Here is a 24367-nt window from a genome sequence, read left to right on the forward strand (position 1 = left end):
TCGTACGCGCGATAACAATGTCCTATGATATAGCAAAAACTTTCTTCCTTCGAGTTTTCTACTTGTAACTGATTGTGGGTTTGTTACAGGGTTTCAAGGAATCTGGAAATCGACCGATATGAAATGTTAAAAAATAAATAATAATGATGAGATAAACGAGAGAAATTAGATGGAAAAAGAATAGAAAACATTCGTTCAGAGAACGCGCGTGACGCAGATCATATTCAGAACGGAAGCGCACGAGTTGATTCCTGTACTACACGTCGGACATGAACCGGAATCGTGTATGAGATAACGAGGAATCCACGAAGCTGCACAACGAATGTTAACGCTGAAATAAACTAAAAACTTGGTTGAATCTACCGAAGCTGCAGCTTTCAAATACGAGGTCGCTGATCGTTTCAACCAAAGCACGGAAAAGGACCTTCTTACCGGAAAATCCGGAACCGCAACACCGCATTTCCGGAACTTATTACAAGAAATTACCATTCCGTTAATTGTCTAATTTTGGAAGTACGCAAAATCCGTAATTACGTTCACACGGAACTGTAATAATTTCATCAGATAGCGCGGATGCGGATGTATTCGGGTCATAATCTTCGGTCATTTTAAGTAATATTTCTACCGCGGGACCCTCAACGATGGATTCTCTCCTAATCGTGCCTAATCGCATTTGAATCTTTCGTTGCTCTATGAGTTCATATTGAATATTTAATTACCCACGTGTGGCTGTACGTATGGTATTAATATAACGGCTTTAGCGAGCACCTTTGCAATGCAGCACATTATATAGGCATTGTTATTATATTAGAATATTATAATGCTCGAGAAAGTGGGGGAAATTTCACCATGTTATTCCCCGTCAAGATATTTAAGGGAGACAATGTATTGTAGTATTTTGCCGGGTTAGGAGCTTTCGTATGCGTCAGCTGAGGAGGAGTCTATAAATACGTGTCGAGTTTATAGTGGTAGTCGGTAGTTTAAAACGCCTGAGATGAGGACATCGCGGACATTCGCGTTCAGTTGCAGATTGGACCGCAAACCCTGCGGATCTGATCAGGTGTGCCGCAATTCAGCAGTTCACATTTTTGTATAAATGCCTCGACGCGCTGTTTATTCATCATTTAAATAATCCTGTGCGCGAGTCCTACTTCCGCTTCTGCTCGACGGATCATACGGACGTATGAAATAATATATTCGTACATAGGCGAGTGCGAGTGAAATAATTAATAAAATACCCCGAAAATAGAGGAGAATATTTCAACGTCGTTTATATGGGCCTGTAGTGACTGGCGCAGCTGTATAATTTTTTGAAAAACGATAACGACAAAAAAATGGGTGTTCTAGTGCAGCAAATTTTCGGGATCTGCTTCGTCCTCTGCACGTTCATATTTTCCTGTATACCGACGTTTCCGATTTACGAGGACAGCCAGCTCTACGGTGAGGGTATAATATTTTCTCTATTTGCGTTTTCGAAATTTTCAAATCAATCTCTCAATCTTCTAGTCACTGTAGAGATACATACGAGTCGTCCTTGACACGAGATAATTTAAGGAAGCGCGAAATCAGCTCGAGGCGATAATTCGCTGGTGAGAATTTTTTTGTTTATCCATTTTTTTCGTACGTCTCTCAGAGATAATGTGGGTAGCTTCTGCCGCGACGTACGGCGCGTTATATGCTAATTATTTTATCAAAGTTTTCGCTTGTATTATGTTTACGCTAAATTTACCTACATTAACATTTATCGCGTAACCGTATATCCGCAACCTAAATGAAATTATTTTTACCAAAATTTATAAGTCTTCTTGAACGCATAATTGTTATCTGTAACTAGATAGTACCATGCGGTCACACCACGCTTATCGTGCATATACTATTGCACACTGAAATTACGCGGTGAATAATTTATTCCCGTTATCACTCAGGACTTATAGATCAAATTCAAAATAATACTAACTTCGTAACCGATATGAGTAGAAAAGAGCATCAAGAAATTACTCGGGACTGATATAACTCGTATGCATTTTGCAGTATGACGGTTGGATTCCAGTTAAATATTGTATTTCAGCCCGTGGCATAATCAACGTCGTTAATTCTGTTAATTCTAATAATTTCCAGGAATTTTACACATCGCTATCAGGCAATGTTTTAAAATTTTCAAAATGGTTCCAATTTTGTTCCACATCCAATTCCCTGACTTTGTTCTTCAGTTTTAATTTAATATATTTGTTTTTCAATTCAAATTTCAGTTTTTCACTCGTATGAATGATAAATATTGATACATATTTATTATTAGACCTTGGTTATTAAATTTCGGGTTCACGAACTTCGTAACATTGAATATTGTTAAATATTACATAATTTTTCGGATATATTTGAATTAATTGAATGTTGATTCAGTTGCAAGTCAGAGAGATAAGATCGTTGTGGAGTGCTGGCAATGAGCTTGCATAAATCGATTTTAAAAACCATCAAGGTCATGAGACGTAACTCCAGAAAACGATAATGTATGTAAACCCCTGAAATTAGCCTGGGGTCGTCGAAATTTATCAACGTGATGCGATCGGAGACTTTTAGCTTTCGTTAATGATATGTACATTAAATGCGATAGAAATCTTACTTAAACGGCAGACGTCATTAGAAAATATTAAAGCATAGTGTGTTTTGTAATTATCGCGAGAATGGATGTAACAAACTATCGAATCAATTGTTTCTGTAAATTGAAAAATACACGTATCTGATTTTCTATATTACAGAGGGAAGTCGGTGCGAGCTCGCTCACGGCAATGGATATGGCATATGTGCTAAATTGATCGAATGTCCATCGAAAATGCGAGAGTTGCACCAGGGGGAATACAACATAGCTGACCGATGCGGTTTCTCAGATTTTAATGAAATCGTTTGCTGCGATTCCGTCAACATCACCGATCGTGAAAAACTTACCACTCCAGATGAACGCAGAGCCGAAGCTGGTATGTTCAAATGAAATAAATAACAATTATATATTCAATAATTTAGGACATTTTTTCTTACACACAAATTCATACCTCATGCCATAATCCGCACGATTTTATGGAATGGTCAGACGCAGTAGTTTCAAAATGAAAACATCATGAGACTTAATGGTATGGAATCGTATGAATATTTAAACTTCTCCGAGGATTTTTAATGACTGTAATAAGAATTGCGTTCATCTCCGGATATACACGTAATCGTGTCGGCGTATAAGCAACAATAAGAAAACACGTATGTATTTATTATACGCTTGCATGGGATGAGCTGCATATATCAGACATTTGTCCGTGAGGACTTATCCCGCTCTCCGACCCACCGATTAAATATCACATCGATTATAATTCAAGATCCTTTTCGTTGCGAGGAAATATTTTGTGACTAACGAAAGTTGTTGAAAAAATGAAAGAAATTTATTTATAAACCAATCAAAGTGTCCGTACAAAATAACATCTCAAATCGAATTTATCTGTTAATTATCCGTTATCATTCGCAATTATACCATGAGACGTCTGGTCTCACTTATGTGCGCGTAAAAGGAATAAATAATATTCCGTGACGTAAAGTAAATTATTGGATACGAGGTGACCGCAAGCTTTAACCGTTCAGTCTGGGACATGAGGAATTAATAATTTGACGTCCTGCGGTGCCTCGCGTAATAGTTCGATCGTTTCCAAAACCGCTTTTTGTAATGTAATATGTTAATGTATTGGTTTCATTCCGTTTACAGCGTGCCAGGAATACAGCAACGAAATTTCAGCGACTGAAAGAACCGTGTCGTTCCATATACTGGGGGGAGTCAATGCGAAAAGGAACGAATTTCCGTTTATGGCAGCCCTCGGATTTCAGGCACCAGCGGAAGAAGAGGTTCCAGGAGGTATAAAGTACACTTGTGGAGGAACTTTGATATCTCGTCAACACGTTCTCACCGCCGCACACTGCGTCAGTAATGTCGATGAACGAGTTCCAGTCGAGGTAAGAAATCGATTCAATGTTTGAAAAATAATTATTGTATTTACGTGTGATCGAAAAGCATGATTGGACTACGCCGAAACTTATGAAAACAACGAACGTTGTTGATTCACAAGAGAATTAAATGATTCGAAAAATTTTATACGAACCAAACGAATTGAAAGAAGAAAAATGTCGCGTCTTATACGCAGGAACATAATTATTTATATACATAAATTAGAAAACTTGTTTTCGGCGAAGTGTCAATGTTTCAGTGTAGATTATTCGTTATACGCATGTTCCTATCTATTCCTACACACCTATGCAAGTTTTACAATAAATAGCCGATTACGCGGTCGGAATAAATCCGCGACAAAAATTATACTTGATTTTCGGCGTAAGACATGCTTTTCTAAACAGGGGAGAAAAAATTATTATTATCTGTACAATCGTGAGCGCTTTAAAATCAACATTTTTCAATCCTCAATAGGTGCGCCTCGGATCTACGGATTTGACGAACGCCGATGAGGATACGCAGCGAGTAGCAGTATTATCAGTGATTCCACATCCCAATTATAAGAGAAGTAGAAATTACAACGACATAGCGATAATAAAATTGAAAGAACCAGTTCGCATGACAAATTCGGTTCAGCCAGCTTGTCTGATGACAAGATCTCTCAACGACGTTGACTCGTCGGTAAATCAAACGGTGGTTGTCCTCGGTTGGGGAGTAACTGACTTCGAAGGTTCGGAAACAACGCAACTCAAGAAAGCGGCAGGCCTCAATTTGGTTGAATTGGAAGATTGCTCTAGAAGCTATAAACCTAGTACAAGACTTCCGAATAGTATCGATGAAACGATGATTTGCGCGATAGATCCGAACACCACAAGGCGGGCTGATACTTGCTGGGGTGACAGTGGAGGACCCCTTTTAATATCTGCAGGATCTTCAAGCGCAGTTGCTGGGGTTACAGCGTTCGGACAAGCGTGTGGAGGAACGACCCCTAGCGTTTATACGTCTGTTTTGGATTATTTAAGCTGGATCGAAGGTCACGTTTGGCCTGATACGAAATCCAAAAGATCGGATACGGAATCTTGAATATTGAATACATAATCACTATCAGTGGACCCTATTAGACAGCTTTATAGTTATCGCATTAAAAAATTGAAAAATTTACTCGCGTCACGCCGACGAATTGTGTAAGTCAGAAAGCAGTGAAATATTCTCATCATTTTGTGTTCGTGCAGTGTTTCTCCAACGACTTTATCTGTGGAAAACTTTCCTAATTTTCTGAATGGGAATAGCTTTAATGCATGGTTCTTAGAGATTTACTTGGGCATAGGCATAAAAAAATTTTCTGTGAAGGTAATATTACGTCAGCCTGCAGAGGCAAAATAGAAGGGGATGACTGGAGTAGTCGATGTAATAGCAACAAGGCGTCCAGCATTTCCGATGATCTTCGGCACTGTACTTCCATTTATCCTAAATTAATTTAAGAACACTCCTAGATTTAGGATAACCTACGCGCTATTGTGGTGATATTATTTTAATATGTAAATATTAGTATGTTTAGCAGTCAAGTTTCAACTTGATTCGCAACATTCTAGACGTGCTGAGAAAAACTTAATGTGTATCCTATTTATTACACCTCTACAGCTGGTACACTTCTGTTGGAATTGTACCAATAATGATGGTTGGAACTTAGACCAGCACATCTCGAATTATGATTTTTTACGTTTCTAATAAAAAATGTTGCTCAAAACGTTTTACTTCTTTACCTTTGTTTTTTGCAGGAGAATTCATCCCTGTTTCTAACCGAAAAAAAGAAGTAATAATTATCGTGTATTGATAGGGGAAAGGAATTCGGTCGACTCGTTCATTGTTTTTTTTCTCTCTTTTTAATTAAAAAATATATATCTATTTTTAGGCAACTATTCCAACTTCAGGGTGACATGAAACTGTTATAGGAGCATATTCGAACCAATAGAGGCGAATTGTAATCTTCCAAGATTTCTTTCGAATAGAAATAGAGGAAAAGAAAAATAGGAATCTAACATTTATAACATTATTAGTCAGTTAATATCAATAAGTAATACAGAATCCTCTAAGTACGATAGAAGTATTATGTACAAACACAAATAAATAGCATCAGGACATGAATTTTGTAACATTCAACAGGTTTTGCTTTTTTTTAACCTTCAGCTATGATCCTAATCTAGTATCATGTTCTTTCGAAAATTTCGAGTTAGATTTATTCAGTTAACTTATGGTTCGAGAGTTTCTCAAAGACGGAGTTCACGTACTGTTAACAAACTCTCTTGCAGGTCAAAACTTGACCTACAAATTTATACTAATACAGACTTCGATCACACGCAGACTTATAGTAAGAGAATTCAATCTGTTATCAATTGCGATTGAACTACCTACATAATAAGACAAATAAATATTACACATTTGAAACTACGAATAAACCCATCTTTATAATTCGAAAATAGTGGTCTTATCTGCGGAGAATGATTGACCAATACTGACAAAAAAAATATTTATCTTTTCCTAATTATTTTTTAATTTTACACCCAACTTTGCTCTACCCGATATCGGTGCTGTGTTTGAAAATATACATACTATAATAACCACCGTTCTGTAATCCATGTAAACCATACAAACGTTCGTTAAATATTTGTTACTTCTTCTCCATTTGTTTTGATTAACAACTAAAAAATGTGATTTATTTTAGCGCAAGGAACTGCGTTTTCAAAATAAAATAAAAAGTTTTTTTTGTGTTAAAGAATGCACAATTTGCGCATTCAGTATGCAGCTTAAAATAAACAATTCTTTTTCTCTGTTCTCCCATGACATTTTTGAATAAAGATTAAAACATATATGAATTTCCTTTATTGCGGACTACTTTGAGATCCTATCAGAGGGAATATTTGGGTGATCTTACCAATGCCCTTGGTACGTCCCTCCCTGAATAGTAGTCGCATTCCAACGTGAAGATATTCTGGATGGCCAAGAAATCTGAACAATACGGATGCTGTGCTGTTCGTCTGGAGTCCCTCCTCTTTCAAATCCATTATACCTTCGATCGCACAGGTTTGACGCACATTTCCCACATGTACCGTTGCTTGGAATCCTGGATATATCGCCGTTGCGTGGTAAACGACGAGAACAGTAGCCTGTCATGTGTTAAAAGATTATTTACATTTCGGAATGACACATCTGTTCTTTCAGTATCATAACTGCTAATAAGAGCTAAGCGAAAGAGGGAGAATATTGAACTTACCTGGAAAAAAAGAGTCGCACAAGGGTGATCTCTGGGTGAGACAAGGACCATCCCAGGTCGTAGGTGGGGTAATGGAGGGTCACGAGATGTTTGGGGAGCAATAGTGAGACTTGCGCTTTGGGAAGCACGAACCAGGCAACACGGAGCTTTGTTTCTATGTAGACTAGCAACTTTGACTGGACTAAATTCACCGTCAGGAAGAGGACCGACCAGTAGTCGAGTTCCTGGAGCAATAATTCCCCTCACCAATAACCCTCCAAGAACAGGTTCATTCAGTCCCACTACCCTGAAAAGTCATGTTCTATTTTTTAGAGATGAATGACTTCTCCATACTATTTGTACCATGCATTGTGCAAGCAGACATCATGGTCTAAAAATAAAGAATCGATGTTGCAAGGTAGATTCTTCTCGGTAAAACGGGCGAGTTTTCAAGAGGAAAAATGGGTCAACAGATAAAAAAAGTATTTCTTGGCAGACGCAACGTATGGCTGCATTATTGCAGTCCATCGCGTTAAGGCTTTTTTCAGAGTTTATTCGGTACATCCACAATGCAATACGATACCTGAAGGTTTCGTCGATTTGGAACAGGCACGACTCTGGGTCTGATTCTGAAGGAGCAACTTCTGAAGGCGACAGATCCCTGATGAAAGAAGTTAATTCTTTCAGGCCATCTCCCGTTACGCAGCTCACAGGAAAAACGGGAATAATTTCCAAATCATAGGCTTTGGACGCGTTGCTATTCCCATCAGAAACAGGGTATAAAACCGGTCGCTTTGGATACCCGTGGGCTCTCACCGCACTTTCTAGCTGGGCGAGCGCTTTTCGAGCCTCGCAGAGACCCAGATCCGTTTTGGTTATTACCACAAAGAATGGCAGCCTCAATGCAAGGCAAAGTGCTAAGTGTTCCTGGAAGGCTTCGTTTATTGGAGGAGCTATTACAAGCATGACGTGATGTGGAGAATATCCTATAAATAAAGAATATACATTGAGAATATTTGTATGGTTGTTGGCATTATGTAGAATGCAAGATTGGAACGTCATTAAGACCTGTAAGCCCGAGTAGTGTCGTCCTTAGGTATTTACGATGGCCAGCCAAGTCTATAAAAGTAACAACTTTGGAAGCATTTTCGCAAATTTCTTCCGCCGTGCTCATCTCTGCATAGTTTAGAACATGACCTTCGTTATCAAAGCCAATAATCTCGTGGGAAATTGAAGAGGTACGTCCTGTTCTAATTTCGTGGAGATGACGAAACATGTTCAGCCGCGCCCTCCCCCTACCATTGTCTAGTTCTCCTTGAGTCAGTACACCTGTGAAACAATAAAGAATTCATTCAACGCATCTATCTGTGAAAATTAGTAAAGCATGATATCATAATTATTACACTCTGAGGTTGAAATTTTTTTTTACACATTTCCTGACCTAGAAGAGTTGATTTCCCAGCATCTTGTCCGCCAGTTACAGCTAGCCTTAACTCTACGACACTTTCTTGATCTTCTCTATCATCTTTGCGTAGTTTTTTGACTAATACTTCGGCAACTCGTTTGTTTTCAGATGCATCTTTCTGTTGGTTCTGTCTGTTTTTTTCTTTGTCACTGCAACTGACATGGTTGTTGGTCATTTTTTCTCTGAGAACATCTGTAGTAGCACCAAGTCTGGCAGCCATTTCTCTCAAGGTTTTCAGAGAAGCCTTCATCTCTTCTGTCGACAGGCCTGCTAATCGACCATTATCTTCAACACCTGTTTAACAATAATAAATTTTGCATTAATATGAGTTCTTGTCACTATTAGAAATCTGCTCTCAAATCAATAAATGCTAATAATAAAATAATAGACTAGAGATTATTGAGAAAACACTTCAAGGTTTTCAATGGCATACCAATTTGATATATTGCCTCCCCATGACCTTCTCGAAGTCTCCACTTCATCTGGGTCACCAAATGTTCGAACCTCTGGCTTGAGGGATTTACCAGCTTCAACTTATATTCAATATTTCCTTGCTCTGGCTCTGGAGGAAGCCGCTCTTCACCATCAGAATTGATTTGTTCTTGATCAAGTTCATCGTTACTAGAGCTCTCACAATCTGAAGACCCGTTCCCTTCATTCTCAAAACGGTCCCATGTCTCCTTCCTCTTTCCCTTTGCCTCCCCTGGATCGAACAGTCCAAGAAACGATTCCATCTGGATGGATCGAGTGCACCTTTACAATCACAAACACATAAGGTAGACGTATTATTTGTTATGATATCGGGATGTTCATATACATTCTGTATGCAAACAGCTTTTGAAAAATTCCAATATGCTGAGTATTTTTCTGATATCGGTATACGTACATCCACAAATCTTTGGAGATTGCACAATATTTTTCAACATCTGTAAACAAAGCTGTTACCCCAGAAATAATTTTTGGCAAGTTTACGCATAATTACGTGTCGAATAGTTTTCTGTAGTATGAATATAACTACAAATAACGTTTGGCAAATGACAAGTAGTGTTTTGAAGTACCCAAGAAAAGTCCAAACAAACGGTATAATCAAGTTTGACATGTCAGTTTCTAACTACAATCATTATTGCATTCTATTACATAACAATTATCTACAATCCATCTGTTGCTTAAGATTGGGTAGAAAGTATTTATTATTTACAAATGTGTAACTTTAAAATACTAAAATTCCAAATAACAAATATACCCGAAAATATGCAATGATTTTCACTGCCACAATAATGAGCGGCTGAGCGAATTCTAAAATAAGACTCTGAAATTTTTGTTGACGATGTCGTAACTCTGAAACACCTCTTGCCTCTTACATCTACCTATAGCTGTCACATGCCCTTTTGACAGCTGTCTAGTGACGCATTGTGGTTGCAGAGGGGGGCAAGCAGCGGAGAGTGATGCAAGAAAATATTAAAATGACAGGTTGATTTGAAAAGACCCATTAAAAATCTTAACAAACATCGCACAGTATTATTCACAAATCCGCTGGTAATCTGAAGTCTTAAGTATTGTTGTTCGGAGGAATGTCGGTGATCAGTGTAGAAGTGACAGAAAGTGACGAAACACACAACATTACAATAATAGCAAACGCAAATCATGATTTCCTGCGCGAAAAAATTCAAGACAGTCATCCTCGTTGAAACAAGTTGTTATTTAGAAATGTCATAAGTCTGAAATACTTACTTCGAGTTATTCAAAATTTACTTCTCGTAAACTGTCTAAACTGTAGGACGAACGATGAATTTTAAAACAGACTCTATCCAATACCAGCGAAAAACTCGTCATCCATATTGCTCAGACTCCCCTCCAACTCGTTCGCATTGCGAATGCGCCAGTGAATTTTGAGTAAAATGGGTATGAGCTAGGTAGTGCGGCTAATCGCGTAGTTTTTCCTGTATGATTATAGATCCGCTGAACTTCCGGTATATTTAAATTTGTACCGCCAAATTGTGGCCAGATTTCGAACTTGCATTTCCGTTGAAGGAGATGATTAAAATTATATAACAGCACAGCTAGGATTAAATTACATATTGTTTTAACTACATTCTATTTCAAAATTAAAGGACGACACACAAAATTCATATGCTAATTTGTACAATCTTTGTTTATTTAATCTAGAAAAGATTACTTAATGCTACACCGATGTTAATATACAATAGTTACAAGCAAACACCGTTGTCATGTCCATGATCAGCCTTCATCACTGAGAGTAAAAAAAAATAAAGAAAAGATAGTCGATTTAACGTTAGACATTGTACTGTAATTGGAACCCAATTGTTGAAATCCGAAGTTCTAATTATCGATGAATTAACCATCTGTTAAAATTTTGCGAGTAGAATACACATAAAGTTCAGGTGATCAAAATCAAGCACCACTTTTTATTGCAATGATGGCTGCGTCGTATAGCTTGATTCTAATATTTTACTTTTCTAGTGAAGTTTAGAGCGCGTATGTATTTGAAATTTTATAACTGCGCCTTTATCATCACTTCTAAAAATTTAGTTTGAAAGTGTCTAATTTTTATCCTCATCTTGGCGCTGGAAATTTTTTCACAACTTTTGCAAAGAAATGTCCCTTAATATTCATATACTTAAAATCATCCGTAGGTAACTATCATTTCAGATGCCATTGGCGTGGATGAAATAACAGAAAATCAAATAAAGCAGATATGCTGAAACATGCTCCATATATACATACGTGTATATATACAACTTTAAATATTTACATTATGTAAAATAACACAAGAGAATATGAAATGTTTAGCTCAAAAACTCTTGCCCTTGAGGAAGTAGTGGTTCGCTACCTGCTCTTACTACATTTTTGGTAGAAGGAGCTGCAGGTTCTGTACCCTGTTCAAGGTTTTCTGACTTCAACAGAGCCTCGTTGAGGCACACATTATTTAAGCTCACTGCACTATTGGAAAAAATGGCCATTGCTAATGTTGGATTGGCCGTATCCACATTGTTTGATTCCGCCTCCTGTGGCGTCGATGATGATTTTGGATCTGCGGTGTTTGAATGAGTATGCGAAGCAATCAGGTCACAAGCTTTGCCCAAAATGACCAAACTGTTCAGTATCCTAAAAGATATCAGCACAAGATACGCCAATACCAAAAGAATCAGATTTGCTGGTCTGGCACTGGGTGTCAAAGTTGTGCAAAGGACACGAGCCATTGCGACACCAAGAGGAAGTGGAATAAATCCCATTCGTCTCGCAACCAAATCAGATTGGTCTGAAAATGCTGTCTCCTGGCGCGTCTGTGCCATGTCATAAGCCAGGCTTACGGTGTAGTCTCTATACACGGTAGACTGAAGTTCATTGAAACGCGTTATGAATGCGTGCTTTACCTAAAAGCAACCAAGTTTTTATTTTTCTATTTATCAGATGTTAAAAATTATACTTATGCTCACCCAGTCGACAAGAACTTCTGCCACAAGTACAAGAATACAATCAGGCAGAAGAACAATGAGGCGGTCTACTCGCCAAGCATATTCTTTCATAGTTTGTAAACAGACAGCAAGAAGTAGAACAGCTAAATGGAATCGCTCCCGCACATCGCTACATGAAACTTGAAACAAGTTGGTTTTATCGAATTTCTTGAAGACGGACCCCTTCAGTTCAACAAACTATAATGGCAAAAGGAATGGTTGAATGATTAAGATAAAATAATTATATTCTCATGGATGTGAATATAGTTGTTCTGATGATTTCAAATAACTTACGTTATTAGACATCATGATCGTTAGCAAAGCTTTGTTGTTACTGTTTATTGCAACATTAAGTGTAGTTGCTTGGAAAAGTACCAATATACTGTGCAGTACTGACAAAGTTATCTTAAGGAAAGAATCTGAAGTAGTTGAAGAAGAGTTGACATATCGCACACTTTTAGATTCTGAGTTTTATAGCAAAAGGATACAGACGTAGGCAAAGGCAAAAAGCAGATGTGGTAGCGTTCCGAGGTGTCGAGTATGGTTGGAATTTGCACGGACACGAGGTTCAGTTGCGGTCCACAGCAGTGCATCAATTGTATCCTGACCAAAAGCACTGAAGAGTCGATCCCCAACTTCGAGCATATTGTAAAATATATACAACTTGATCACTGATTGGCTTTTCACTAGATGATACATCATGGAAGTGTCCACTCGCCAAGTTGCAGCCCAGCATCCAAGTACAACGACTCCTTTGAGCAAATCGCAAACCTCAGCTGGTCGAAGCAATCGTTCTCCCTTTTTACCATTAATTTTTTTTCCCCTGCAGGAAAAAATACCCAAATGAGTTTACCTGATCTTGGTTATGATGCAGAAAACGAATTGAATCTAGGCTCAACTGTGACAAGGCTATTACGGTTACCATTGAATTCTCCATATTAGCCCTGCCTGAGAGGAGATACCAGTTTCTTCTCTGAATGTTCAATTTGAAAAAAAAAGCTATTTCTCACCCCAAGCAACGAATCAGTGGCCTTGTCACCACCGCCCAAAGAGCCATGAGGAATCTCAATGGCAGGAAAGTGTAGACGAAAAGGAATGAATCTGCGCACTAATAATAATATCAAGTATTGTAGATATGATTAAATACTGTTTGGAGTATTCGAACACCCTCAAACACACTCACTTGGAAAAACCCATAAGCCATAAACTTCTCAAGTTCTCTTGGTATCTTCATGAAAGAATAGATTTTCTCCCTTCTAGCGGAGTACCGTTCTTCGTCATTTTCCAATTGATAACCCCGCGTTAACTCAGTTCTCAAGAATTGGCCCAGAGATATCCCTGTGGGCATATTATGCTATTCGATCACGAGAGTTTTCAGAAGTTGAATTCAGTAGAATTATCAGTAACCAAAAGTATGCAGTGATAATAATCAATCTATTTTCAATAATTTGTACCTTAGGGTAGCTGCTTGTTAATTGGCGAGCATAAACAAATTCATAGATTGTAAATTACTATCATGTCTTTAGGTCACGTCGATTTATAAATAAATATTTATATTAATATAACAAAAAAATATAGGAATATATGATAATGATATACACAGGTAAAAAAGGACCTAACATAACCTCAAGAAACATGTTTACATCATGTTCGCACTGGAGATTATTATTGCAGGATCGGAGAAAATCATTCCTTCTAATCAATATGGCCTAGTACTGTTTGAATATTTAAATTTCTTTGTAAATCTACCGTGCTTTTTTGTTGCATTCTGTTTGGCTGACAGCTTGGTGGCTGCGGGACGTGTAGGATGAACATTAACATTTTCTATACGACTCCCTTGTAATCCGGAACTCTTAGGGGGTCCTCGAAATCTAATGTGTGTTTTTTCTGGAAATATCACTCTGCCGTGACCGAGCTTATCATCTTCTGCGTTCATTGTGTTTTTACATACGTCGCGTAACTATTTTGATCAGTGATTTTGACTGACGGACATAACCTCTGGTGAACAGCTCCCCCGTTTGCTTCTCGTGGAATTTTCCCTCTGCGTCGTCTGGTAGTTGATTGACAGAAACTTAAAGATGGCGGCATCACCGACAGGAGAGTCAGAAGATGATCAAATTTCTTCGAAAATAATAATTATCGGAGCTGGAATGGCTGGGTTAGCCGCTGCAAATCACTTTCTAAAAAATGGAGAATCGGATTTTATCATACTTGAAGCAAGAGGACGTGTGGGAGGACGCATTGTTGCTATAGAAATGGGTAACGTCGACCATAACCTTAAAGATGCCTACCATTATCGGCTGCTTTTATTCTGAATGAACTTTTTGTTGATGTTATGATGAATCTATACTTGGAATAGTTGCTTTTGTGTAAATTCTGGTTTATCAGATTTGATGGGTATAATTGCATAATGCACTTTTTCTTTAAACTACTCGCAAATCTAAGTAAGAACCATATTTTTCGAACATATTCTGAAAAAATTCAACAGAAATGACTAAAACTCACTCCATGCTATCTTTAAACTTTCATTATTTGTTATGAACATTCACAGGAAATGAAAAAGTCGAATTAGGAGCCAACTGGATCCATGGAGTCTTAGGTAACCCGATGTTTGAGTTAGCAATGGCTAATGGATTAATAGACATAGTAAGTGTACCAAAGCCGCATAAGGTAGTGGCAGCAATGGAAGATGGAAAACAAGTCCCATTTCCAGTACTTCAAGAAATATACGAAGCATATGTCTGTTTCCTAAGACGCTGTGAAGAGTATTTCTTGAGTGCCTATAGTCCTCCTGATGGAGTTGATAGCGTAGGTGCCCATATAGCCCTTGAAGCGGACCTTTATCTGTCTTCCTTACCTCCCGAAGAAAGAAGAGGAAGGGAATTACTCTTTGATTGTTTGCTCAAAAGAGAAACATGCATTACTGGCTGTGATACCATGGAAGAAGTTGACCTCCTTGAGATGGGCTCATATGCAGAACTACAGGGTGGAAATATTAGTTTACCACAAGGGTATAGCGCCATTCTTGAACCAGTCGCCAGACATATTCCCAAAAATTCCATTCGCCTTAGACATGCTGTTACAAATATAAGGTCAGCTCAGAATATTATCTTTCTTTTGATTCTGTGGTCAAGCTTGGGTCGATGGAGCAAAAGATCGTTTGCAATTCTTCCAGTACTTATTTTAGGGTATCTTTGCAGGTGGGACACAGTAGACGTAGACAGCACAGATTCAGATGATTCTGACAGAACTGTAATTCGAAGTACTGCAAAGAAATGGCCTATCGAGGTTACTTGTAGTAATGGCAAAACGTTTCTTGCCCAAAAAATAATTTGTACCTTACCTTTGGGTGTTCTGAAAGAACAAGCTCATACGCTGTTTCAACCACAATTACCAACTTACAAAGTAGACGCCATAAACCGCCTCATGTTCGGAACTGTAGATAAAATATTTTTGGAATATGAAAGACCCTTTCTGAATCCAGGAATATCGGAAGTTATGCTTCTATGGGATGACAGAGGATTGACAGAAAGTGAAAAACAAGATCTCAGCAAAACGTGGTTTCGGAAAATTTATTCTTTCAGTAAAGTTTCGGATACCTTACTTCTGGGTTGGATATCTGGTAAGTTATGACAATTGGAGGATTTATTTCTCAGTATGATAACTAATAGCCAAGTTGAATTTCTACATGTACAAAAATAATCCCCATTAATCAAAGTTATCAGATTTAGATTATAATTGGTAACTGAAGCTCATTTAATCAAGTATTATTTTTTATTGCACTAGGCAAAGCGGCTGAATTCATGGAAAGACTTACCCCAGAAGAGGTTTCCGAGACATGTACATCTATTCTAAGAAAATTCCTTCACGATCCATTTGTCCCTGTTCCAAAATCATGTGTGAGGACCACGTGGCATACACAACCATTCACCCGAGGTTCTTATACATCCATGGCAGTCGGGGCAGGTCAAGTTGACATCGAGAGTATTGTCGAACCTCTGAGATGCCGGGACGATCCATCGGATATAAGGGTAACCTTTGCCGGCGAACATACTCACTCCTCATTTTACAGTACTGTCCATGGTGCTTACTTAACAGGCAGACGAGCTGCACAAACTATTTTAGAATCGAGAAAAACGGAGAAACAGCCGCTTAGTCTCAGTTGCGAAGATACAAGTGATCTTAGCTCATGGATCCAAGGCATTTCATTAGATTAGGGTTGCTATGGGTCGACGATCTTCTGTGTTGGAACAAGAATAATTGATTCACAAGTTCAACTTACAGGGTGGCCTAAACAAACGTTGAATAATTTTCTACGCGCACGTTTAAAAAAGTTCCTTTTGATCTAACATCGTTATGCATTTGGCAGAAAGAATATCAGGAATATTTTGCGGTATATTGAAAAATTACATTGGACGTATGAAAGTGTACACCTGTAATTGTCACAAAATGTGCTGTGCAATCTGTTGTTTTTTGTTTATTTTTCCACAGTTTCAAACTGATCGATATTCCAGAAAAATTATGTCCAGTTATCACAATAGATCCGTATCAATGAGATCTCATTGTCTAGAAATCGATACCTTGCTTCGAATGATTATTAGAACAATTTACAGAGACTAATAAATTTCCAAGCTAAGATTTTTATTGCCCTGTTACTATGTCGGAACCCGCCAGTAGATAATAACTATAACGTATTCCAGTTTTGTGAATCGTACGACTGTAACAATTTGTTTATTACTAATTCAACACATGCGGTGTATATGGTTCTTCGATTAACACACGCATACCTAGATCGTAATTTTGTAAATATAATATCATTAGAAAGTGCGTATGCTGTTGTACATAAAATCGCCTATCTAGAATTAACTTTTTATTTAACAGCGTAATGCATAATTAAGGCAGCAAATTTAAAGCTAAAGCTCTAACAATTTTATTGATAAGATACGTTTCCTGTACTATAAATTACTTCTAGTCAAATAAGTTCAATTAATTGCATGACACCCTCTTTGATAACTTGTTAAATAAGTTTTGCATTGATCACTTTATTACTATTTCTTTGAATCACAGGTGGATTATTGCTCGCCGTAAATAGCCTTACCATGCTTATGTGTGATAGCTATAAGCAGCTTTAGCTCTGTCCATTGGTACCGCAGAGACTTATGACTTCGTTTTTGATAAATTTTATCTCTTTCGAATATGACAAAAAAAAAATATCTGCACAGTAATTCGCTAATGAAAATTTATCAATGTTTTCATCACACGTGACTGAGTCGTAAATAATATCAGTAAGGGGATTCATACACGTGAGCTATTATCTGTCACTTATCAATGACAGAGCTAGGGCCCTGTGATCTTTCAATACCAAAGTACCTTAATACAGAGTAACATGCATTCTGAAAGTTTTGTGAGTCCGGTAGTGTCAAAATCCAGCGAAATTGATAAAGATTGTAGATAATTGTTGATTGATTATTATACTTGCTGATATAAATACTAAGGTGAGATTTATCTAGTCATAAATTTCACGTTCATGCTGACTTGGAATAATGGCTTGATTTTGCTAGTGTCAATAGAAATAGTGATCGACGTGCATTTTATTAGCAAAGAAGTATAGATTTTATGCCTCAATCGTGGTGATACCATATTTTTTGGCAAACAGAACACTGAAAAGTAGACATCGATGATACTGTAACATATTTAGAAATTTGATAGCCTTTTTTTTGTATTGTAGGGAACTTTGCAGCCGTATAGTATTATTCGTTGCACGTTTGTTCAACTTTCTAGAGTATTTTTTTAACAATTATTCAAAAGTTGAGGTACGAAGTTCCAGTTTCTGGAATATACGATACCTCAACATAACACCGTTTGAGGTATTATGAAATGACTACTCAACATCAATATGCCATTGCACAAAGCCAAAGCCAATTTGCGTATGATGAGTGGTACCTATTTTAGGTATTTGATATTGTTCCTTTTTGAAAATAAATTAAATTTATTAAAAATGTTTTGACTTCAGTTTCAATTGATCACAATTTTATTATGTTGTTATTTTGTAGCCTTTTACAGATGTTGCATTATTTATTTATATATACTTGTATATTTACGTTACTCAATATTTAATATGAATATAATGTGAATAAAATACCGTAATACCTTCAACATGATTGTGCATCTTTATAATCACTTTCCATTACAAATTACAAGGGTCTTGCAATCCCAAGAATGAGTAACCGCTGAATTTATACAATCCACAAAATCAATCGCCGAATAGCAAGAATCATTAATCAAAGACCATGATAAGTATTAAGTAACTATTTCCACCTGATTCAGAACCTATGTACAACACTGCCACAAAAAGACGACGTTATCAGATGATTACGAATATTCTCCATACCTGTTGTCCAGCTTTTCAGGATTCTAAATTGGTGGCCAATTTTCCTTAGTTAGGGATATGCAAACTATCGGGGACATCGTAGTGGGACATCATTTGGAGTTATTAAAATCTGATCTATAATTCATATGGAAATAATTATAAGCTGGAAATTATTTCAATCATGTTTCTGGCAGAACATACCTGATCAATTCATTGAATTGTTCGTAGTTACTATGGTTAGATTCCACAGATTAATTTATTATCATACATATTGACAGATTCTGGATATAAAAGGATATAAAAAGCGCTACAAAAATACCGACGACTTTCCATCGCAATTCTCTGACACTACGTACAAGTTTGGTTTCATGATCATCGTGAATTACGAATATTGTATATTTTTCTAAAAATAATTACAAAACAAAACTGTGTATATTTAAATACATCTTTAATATTTAAAACGAGTTGTACAGGCTACAGATTAAAATGGTGTGGTGACTTTAGATTGAAAAAGAAATTGTATTTTTTTTCTTAATCAGTTTGATTTTAATGAGGGTGTGATGCCAAAGGGAAAACAAATGCTTACACATTGGGCAAGCATGCCAGAAGACCCTGTAAATTACGTCAAATTCTTATCATCTCGACTCATAGAAACTTCTGGAAAAATAAAAAGCCATAGGCCAGAAACTAAAAGTCCCTTTAAAATCACGCATTTGTAGCCTGTCTATACATATGAATTATTTCAATTTGCAGAATTTTTATTCAAATTAGAATTGAGAAAAAAACTAAACTATAGAATCGCTAAATATCATTTGACTATTCATAACTCTTTACTTTCAATTTCCTTTTCTCAATTTTAATCCGTTCGCCGTTTAGTCTTCTACGTTCAACTAAAAATTCTCAAAACAACGTGATAATCCCGACCGACATTGGGTCCGTTATAAGTAATGTAAAAAATATATGTATATATATAATATATATTTATATATTTATATGTTGTAGTCTATTCGAATACCTAGAGTCAAAATGATATATCTCTCTAAGTTTACCCAAGAATGTCATCAAATAAGCACGCATGCTTTTACAAGTATTGGAAAAAAGAGGATCTTTTTTTAGAATTGCTCGAACTATTCATCATTTTTACCTTAGGCATCACTTTAGCTCTAGGTTGACAATATTTTTATGTTGTAATCCAATATTATAGTGGATATATTAATAAAATATTTAAAAACCAAACGTAATATATATCAATGTTACAAGGAATTGCTGCCAGAGCAATTTCCCAATCTAATAACTTAAAATTAATGTTCAGTTTGCGTTGCTTTTACATCGGGTGTATATTAATAGTGTACGTGTATATCTTATGTATATCGCTAATAAATTGAATAATTTTTGCCTTTTTTTTGCCATTTAAATATTTGTAGCAGGTATAGAGTTTCTTTTTGAGGTAGACCGAGTCAACTATATTTCTATACCCGAGGGCCTTACCAACGTTACATGTTATACAATATAATTTTAGTTAGATTGATTTCCCAGTAAATTATTCGAACAAACCCCATTAAATAAATCTAAGAATTTATCGGTCACTGATTGCTGAACAAACAAAAAAAATAAAATAAAATAAAGAAAAAACAATTATAGTAGTAATGACCCGGTTGTATATCAAATAACACATTACTCAAGAGATGTCATTTCCTTTTCAACGTTTTCTGGACTCATAATACGGTAAAATCAATACAACAAAGTTGTAATATACTAAAACATAGTAATTTATGGATGGTCTAATGAAAAATAAAGCAGTCTGTGATATGCATTTAAAAATGGAAAAAAGAAGCATAACTGTGAAATTGATGGAAATTGGTTTGGTGTACTGATACAGCCCTCGGATACATATATGTTTACAGCTAACGTAACATAGATTATTATAAGTAATGATAAGTAATAAATTAACAGTTATTTACCGTGTCATAAAAATATAGCCTTGCTGTCGCATATAACCCATGAATTCTTCCACTCTCTGTAGATAGTTGAATGAAACACACTATATGAAGACAACTGTATACTAGAAATCGTCGATTCCTCCATCAGGCACCCCAGCTCTAACTTTATCCAACACTTTGTTGACGAATTCAGTTGAATGGCTTGCGATGCGCACTTCTTCATTTGGAATACATGTAAAGATATCATTAATATAAGGTGACGCTTACCAGAAATCCAATTCATCGAGCAAAGAATTTGGATAAAAAGGATTCTAGAAATTTCCGTGTGAAAAATTATGTTATTATTCCACTGCAAATTTTATGAAATACTCACTAGTTGCTGACTTGCAAACTTTTTCCATTTGTCGTGTCATTTCCTCCTGCTTTTCGGGGTTGGCCTCAGTTAATTTGGCAGCTAATGTTTGTTTTATCTGCGCTATACCATAAATCAGTCGTCCTAGAAACAATTAATGGTTATAACTCGGTTGTCGAAGAAATTCATTCTTCAGAATCTAGAGATTGGAAGGTGTGGTTCATAACAGTTAAGAAAGAATGCATTTCCGTGAGAAAATATACTCACTGTGCTCCTGCTCAAGACCATGCAACTTGATTTTATTGGCTTCGTGTTGAGCTTTCTTCTTAAGGCGACACGCACGTGAAGCAAGCTTGTTCTTTTCTTTGCGAGTTTTGGGCCGGGCATTAAACGGTAATTCTGAGACAGGAGTCATATCGTTGATAACTCTAGCCAGCTTGTCCAATTCTCGTCCAATACTGAACAGCTTCCTAGGGTTGGGTGTAAGGTCATTGCCGTCACCTTTGCGAGCCTTGCCGCTGTGCTTTATGCCTCTGAGTGCACAATGTGGACTAAATACAGGATCTGTAGCCTCATTTAAAACGTGTGGATCTTCCAATCGAGCTCGTGCCACTAGCCTCTGACCTTTCGGCCCTTTAGCTTGTACATTATACTGCCAAAAGTAGCGCTCCTTCTTGCTATGCCTATCTCTGACTCCGTCTCCGGTAACCGCAACTTTCACTCCTCCTTGATCTTCCACGTCACTGCCTCCTGAGTCTGCGAACCCAGTTTGAAAATATTAAAATACTGCCAACAGCGACCAGCTCCCGGAATTCCAGTTTGAATGGCAAAACATAATACCATTATCCGAGCTATAGTCGTCGTAATGATCACTATCGTCGTCACTGTCTTCATATCCTTCATCATGGCTAAATGGATCAGGATAACTGAGTGGATCTGGGCTAAGTGCGCCTCCTGTACTCAGACTGCTCGTAGAGCCAGCTTCAGCTAATCCCAAACTACCAGTACTCAATAGATGCTGTCGTGGCTCCCTCCGAGCCCAAATTTGTTCAAGTCCCATAGATTGTGTTGGTGCAGACATCGATAAACGTGAGGCTCGGGGTTTTCCACCAAGAACCAACGCAGGTTCTACTTGTCCTCTCATTGGGCTGGTTGGCGGATTGTCGCCTCTTCTCAATAACAATTCATGAAGCGTAGATTGGGCGGGATTACGCGTTACTAAGTGGGGTGATGTGGATGAACTGGCTGTGGAGCTTCCTGTGTTAAAAAATATTGCAAACAAAGGATTGGTGTAAGTGATTTCAAATTTTGGAACTTGGCAGAAAAATCAAATCATTGAAATACAACACACAAGTTTGAGCAAGTGCTATGCAGCAATTCTAATAGATTGGTTGAAAAATAATACAACATCCAATCAGATCCATTTACTGCTTATCATTCCACGCATTGCTTTATGTACCAGCTAATCATAATGAGTTGTTGTATTAATTAGCAGCTTTATTAGAATTTTGCTGGTATTGTGAAAGAATTTCTGGAGAATAAATATAATTGAAATGTATCAAATAATGCTCCACTTTGTGTACCTGCAGCATTACTGGTCCCTGGGCTAGGGTATGCAGGAGGACTTGCTGTCTCTGCAGTTTCCATAAGACTAACACCTCCGTTAAGATGAAAAGCAGAAGGATTTTGATACATATGCGAGTTTCGATATAAAGGGCCAGATTGTGGAAAACTGCTAGAAACAAACGTGGATACACCACTAAATAGGGAACCAGATGACTGGATTGCATCGTTGAGCTTTAATGGCTGATTTTGTTCTTCAGGTAAAAGCAAATCATCAAAGTTCAAATCTCCTAAGAGAGTATCGTCGTTAGCATTCAATTCAGCCAAGGTAGGACCCTGGAACAAGTCTGCTTTGTCCACTTGAAATATATCGTCATCATCCATTTTAAAAGAAGTGTCTAATTGATCCGGATCCAGTTTAAAAGGTGATATCACGTGATCAGGTCTTGGTCCCCAGGCTGATGGCGCTGTTAATGGAGAAGGCGAAAACTGATCATAAACACCTCTGGTACCCCTATGGCCACCAGGGATTGGGACAGATGCCGATGACGGCACCATTTCTTGAGCTGGTTCTTGCTTGATAAGTCCGTCAATGGTGCCACTGCCTCCAAGGCTCAAGAGAAAATCTGAATAACTAGTGTCTCCCATTGTTGTTCAGAATTTGCCAGAAGAGTAGTGGAAGAAACCAGATTTTTAAAGGGCAATGATAGCTTTATAAATGTTGAATCGTCAGTCAGTTGAGGTATTGATCAATGCCTCCTGACGTTTTACATTTCATTTGTCAGTGGTTATTTATTTTGCTTGAAAATGTGTAATACTTTATACAGTCAATGACCTGGAGAGACTATCGCGTGTACGAGTATTGACAACAAACTCTCTCTAATAAAAGCAGAGACGGATATTCAGCAGCTATGGCAGCCAATATGTTGTTTGGGCTAAATCTGTCTAATCTTTTATTGGCTGATAGATAAGAGGTTTTACAAGCGTGGAAACAATAGGGATAGAGTGACGCTCGCGAATGACAATGACAATGAAAACGAAAATGACCAGGCAAAGTGCCCGATTAAGACGTCGGAAAGAGAGACCGAACGCGAGTATAACGACAATTAGAACTGTTATAATTCTAAATAATTATTTTCTCTCTTGATGTTGATGGCAGAACTAGTGCTAGGATCACATAGTGGCTCCGTCTTCACCTCCCTTACGCATGACCGTGACTTTCAATCAGCAAATATTCGCCGTGACAACATCGCGAAATCCATAAAATGTTTTTATTTCTCCAATATTCGGCGATGATTCATTTGCTTTTACTTCACACACTGCACAGCACTCGTATACAAAAGTTTATTAATGCAATAACCCGCCAGAAGCAACGTTGGTACAACTTTTAAGAGTATTATTTCGCCTGTTGTTGTTTTGCCACGAGATCATGAGAAAAATATCCCAAAGTTTTGCATAAACGGAAAAAGGTCACACGAACACGATCAATCGGGGGAGAGATTCGGCCAATGAGTGATGCTCATGCCACCTCATATGGGAGAATCTAGAACCTCAGCGTAGAAAGATCGTTTATTTTTTTACCGCAATTACTTGCTGTCAATGCTTGGATCAGCGCAACGTTTTCATTAATTAACAATTTGTGCTCATGCAAACGATTGAATGAACTTTGCATCCCTTAATTTTCATCAAATAGCCGATTCCGATCGAAAATAAACATTGTAACACGAGGTTGCTTTTCACTTGGCAAAAAACAGAATGGCGACTGTCATCGGAAATTAGCGCGCTTTCAAAATAAATCATTTTATTTCGTCATCCGATGTATTTTTTTCTTTCAAGGTAAAAATCAAGTATCTCAAACAGCGGTACCAATTCTGAAATTATTACATCTTGGCATTCGATAGCAAAAAGACGCGACTGTCATAAAATCACATGTTGTAGCAGAAATGAAAATAAATATTCAGGTTGACCAACG

General features: G+C 37.4%; 5 protein-coding genes across 8 annotated transcripts; 2 read left to right on the forward strand and 3 right to left on the reverse strand.

Moving 5' to 3' along the window:
* The first annotated feature begins 107 nt into the window (after window positions 1–107).
* Window positions 108–5726, forward strand: LOC105688215 (serine protease persephone-like). Of its 3 annotated transcripts, XM_048655016.1 has the most exons (5): window positions 126–1440; window positions 1507–1589; window positions 2757–2972; window positions 3743–3987; window positions 4454–5726. In XM_048655016.1, the coding sequence occupies exons 3-5, from the start codon at window positions 2831–2833 to the stop codon at window positions 5060–5062; spliced, it is 996 nt and encodes a 331-aa protein (XP_048510973.1). In that variant the 5' UTR covers window positions 126–1440; window positions 1507–1589; window positions 2757–2830; the 3' UTR covers window positions 5063–5726. The 3 variants fall into 3 exon arrangements, with proteins under 3 accessions (XP_020709452.2, XP_012259759.2, XP_048510973.1); XM_020853793.2 differs by lacking the exon at window positions 1507–1589 and having other exon boundaries at window positions 108–1446; XM_012404336.3 differs by lacking the exon at window positions 1507–1589 and having other exon boundaries at window positions 118–1440.
* Window positions 5727–5843: 117 nt separating this feature from the next.
* Window positions 5844–10582, reverse strand: LOC105688171 (GTP-binding protein 2). 2 transcript variants are annotated; one of them, XM_012404284.3, is made up of 7 exons: window positions 10426–10582; window positions 9128–9447; window positions 8671–8988; window positions 8298–8558; window positions 7813–8215; window positions 7251–7536; window positions 5844–7143 (listed from the first exon to the last, which is right to left on the reverse strand). In XM_012404284.3, the coding sequence occupies exons 2-7, from the start codon at window positions 9426–9428 to the stop codon at window positions 6859–6861; spliced, it is 1854 nt and encodes a 617-aa protein (XP_012259707.2). In that variant the 5' UTR covers window positions 9429–9447; window positions 10426–10582; the 3' UTR covers window positions 5844–6858. The 2 variants fall into 2 exon arrangements, with proteins under 2 accessions (XP_012259707.2, XP_012259698.2); XM_012404275.3 differs by lacking the exon at window positions 10426–10582 and adding an exon at window positions 9581–10399.
* Window positions 10583–10828: 246 nt separating this feature from the next.
* Window positions 10829–14210, reverse strand: LOC105688197 (protein TAPT1 homolog). The gene is made up of 7 exons (XM_012404315.3): window positions 13920–14210; window positions 13354–13508; window positions 13181–13278; window positions 12659–12993; window positions 12465–12562; window positions 12153–12368; window positions 10829–12089 (listed from the first exon to the last, which is right to left on the reverse strand). Exons 1-7 carry the CDS (start codon window positions 14104–14106, stop codon window positions 11502–11504), a joined length of 1677 nt encoding a protein of 558 aa, XP_012259738.2. The 5' UTR covers window positions 14107–14210; the 3' UTR covers window positions 10829–11501.
* Window positions 14093–18326, forward strand: LOC105688204 (spermine oxidase). Its single transcript, XM_012404324.3, has 4 exons — window positions 14093–14429; window positions 14722–15262; window positions 15371–15792; window positions 15957–18326. Exons 1-4 carry the CDS (start codon window positions 14249–14251, stop codon window positions 16385–16387), a joined length of 1575 nt encoding a protein of 524 aa, XP_012259747.2. The 5' UTR covers window positions 14093–14248; the 3' UTR covers window positions 16388–18326.
* Window positions 18179–24158, reverse strand: LOC105688184 (CREB3 regulatory factor). The gene is made up of 5 exons (XM_012404305.3): window positions 22416–24158; window positions 21673–22089; window positions 21100–21588; window positions 20854–20976; window positions 18179–20697 (listed from the first exon to the last, which is right to left on the reverse strand). The coding sequence occupies exons 1-5, from the start codon at window positions 23041–23043 to the stop codon at window positions 20603–20605; spliced, it is 1752 nt and encodes a 583-aa protein (XP_012259728.2). The 5' UTR covers window positions 23044–24158; the 3' UTR covers window positions 18179–20602.
* Window positions 24159–24367: the final 209 nt, after the last annotated feature.

This window comes from Athalia rosae, chromosome 1 (genome assembly GCF_917208135.1).
Source record: "Athalia rosae chromosome 1, iyAthRosa1.1, whole genome shotgun sequence".
Lineage (NCBI taxonomy): Eukaryota > Metazoa > Arthropoda > Insecta > Hymenoptera > Athaliidae > Athalia > Athalia rosae.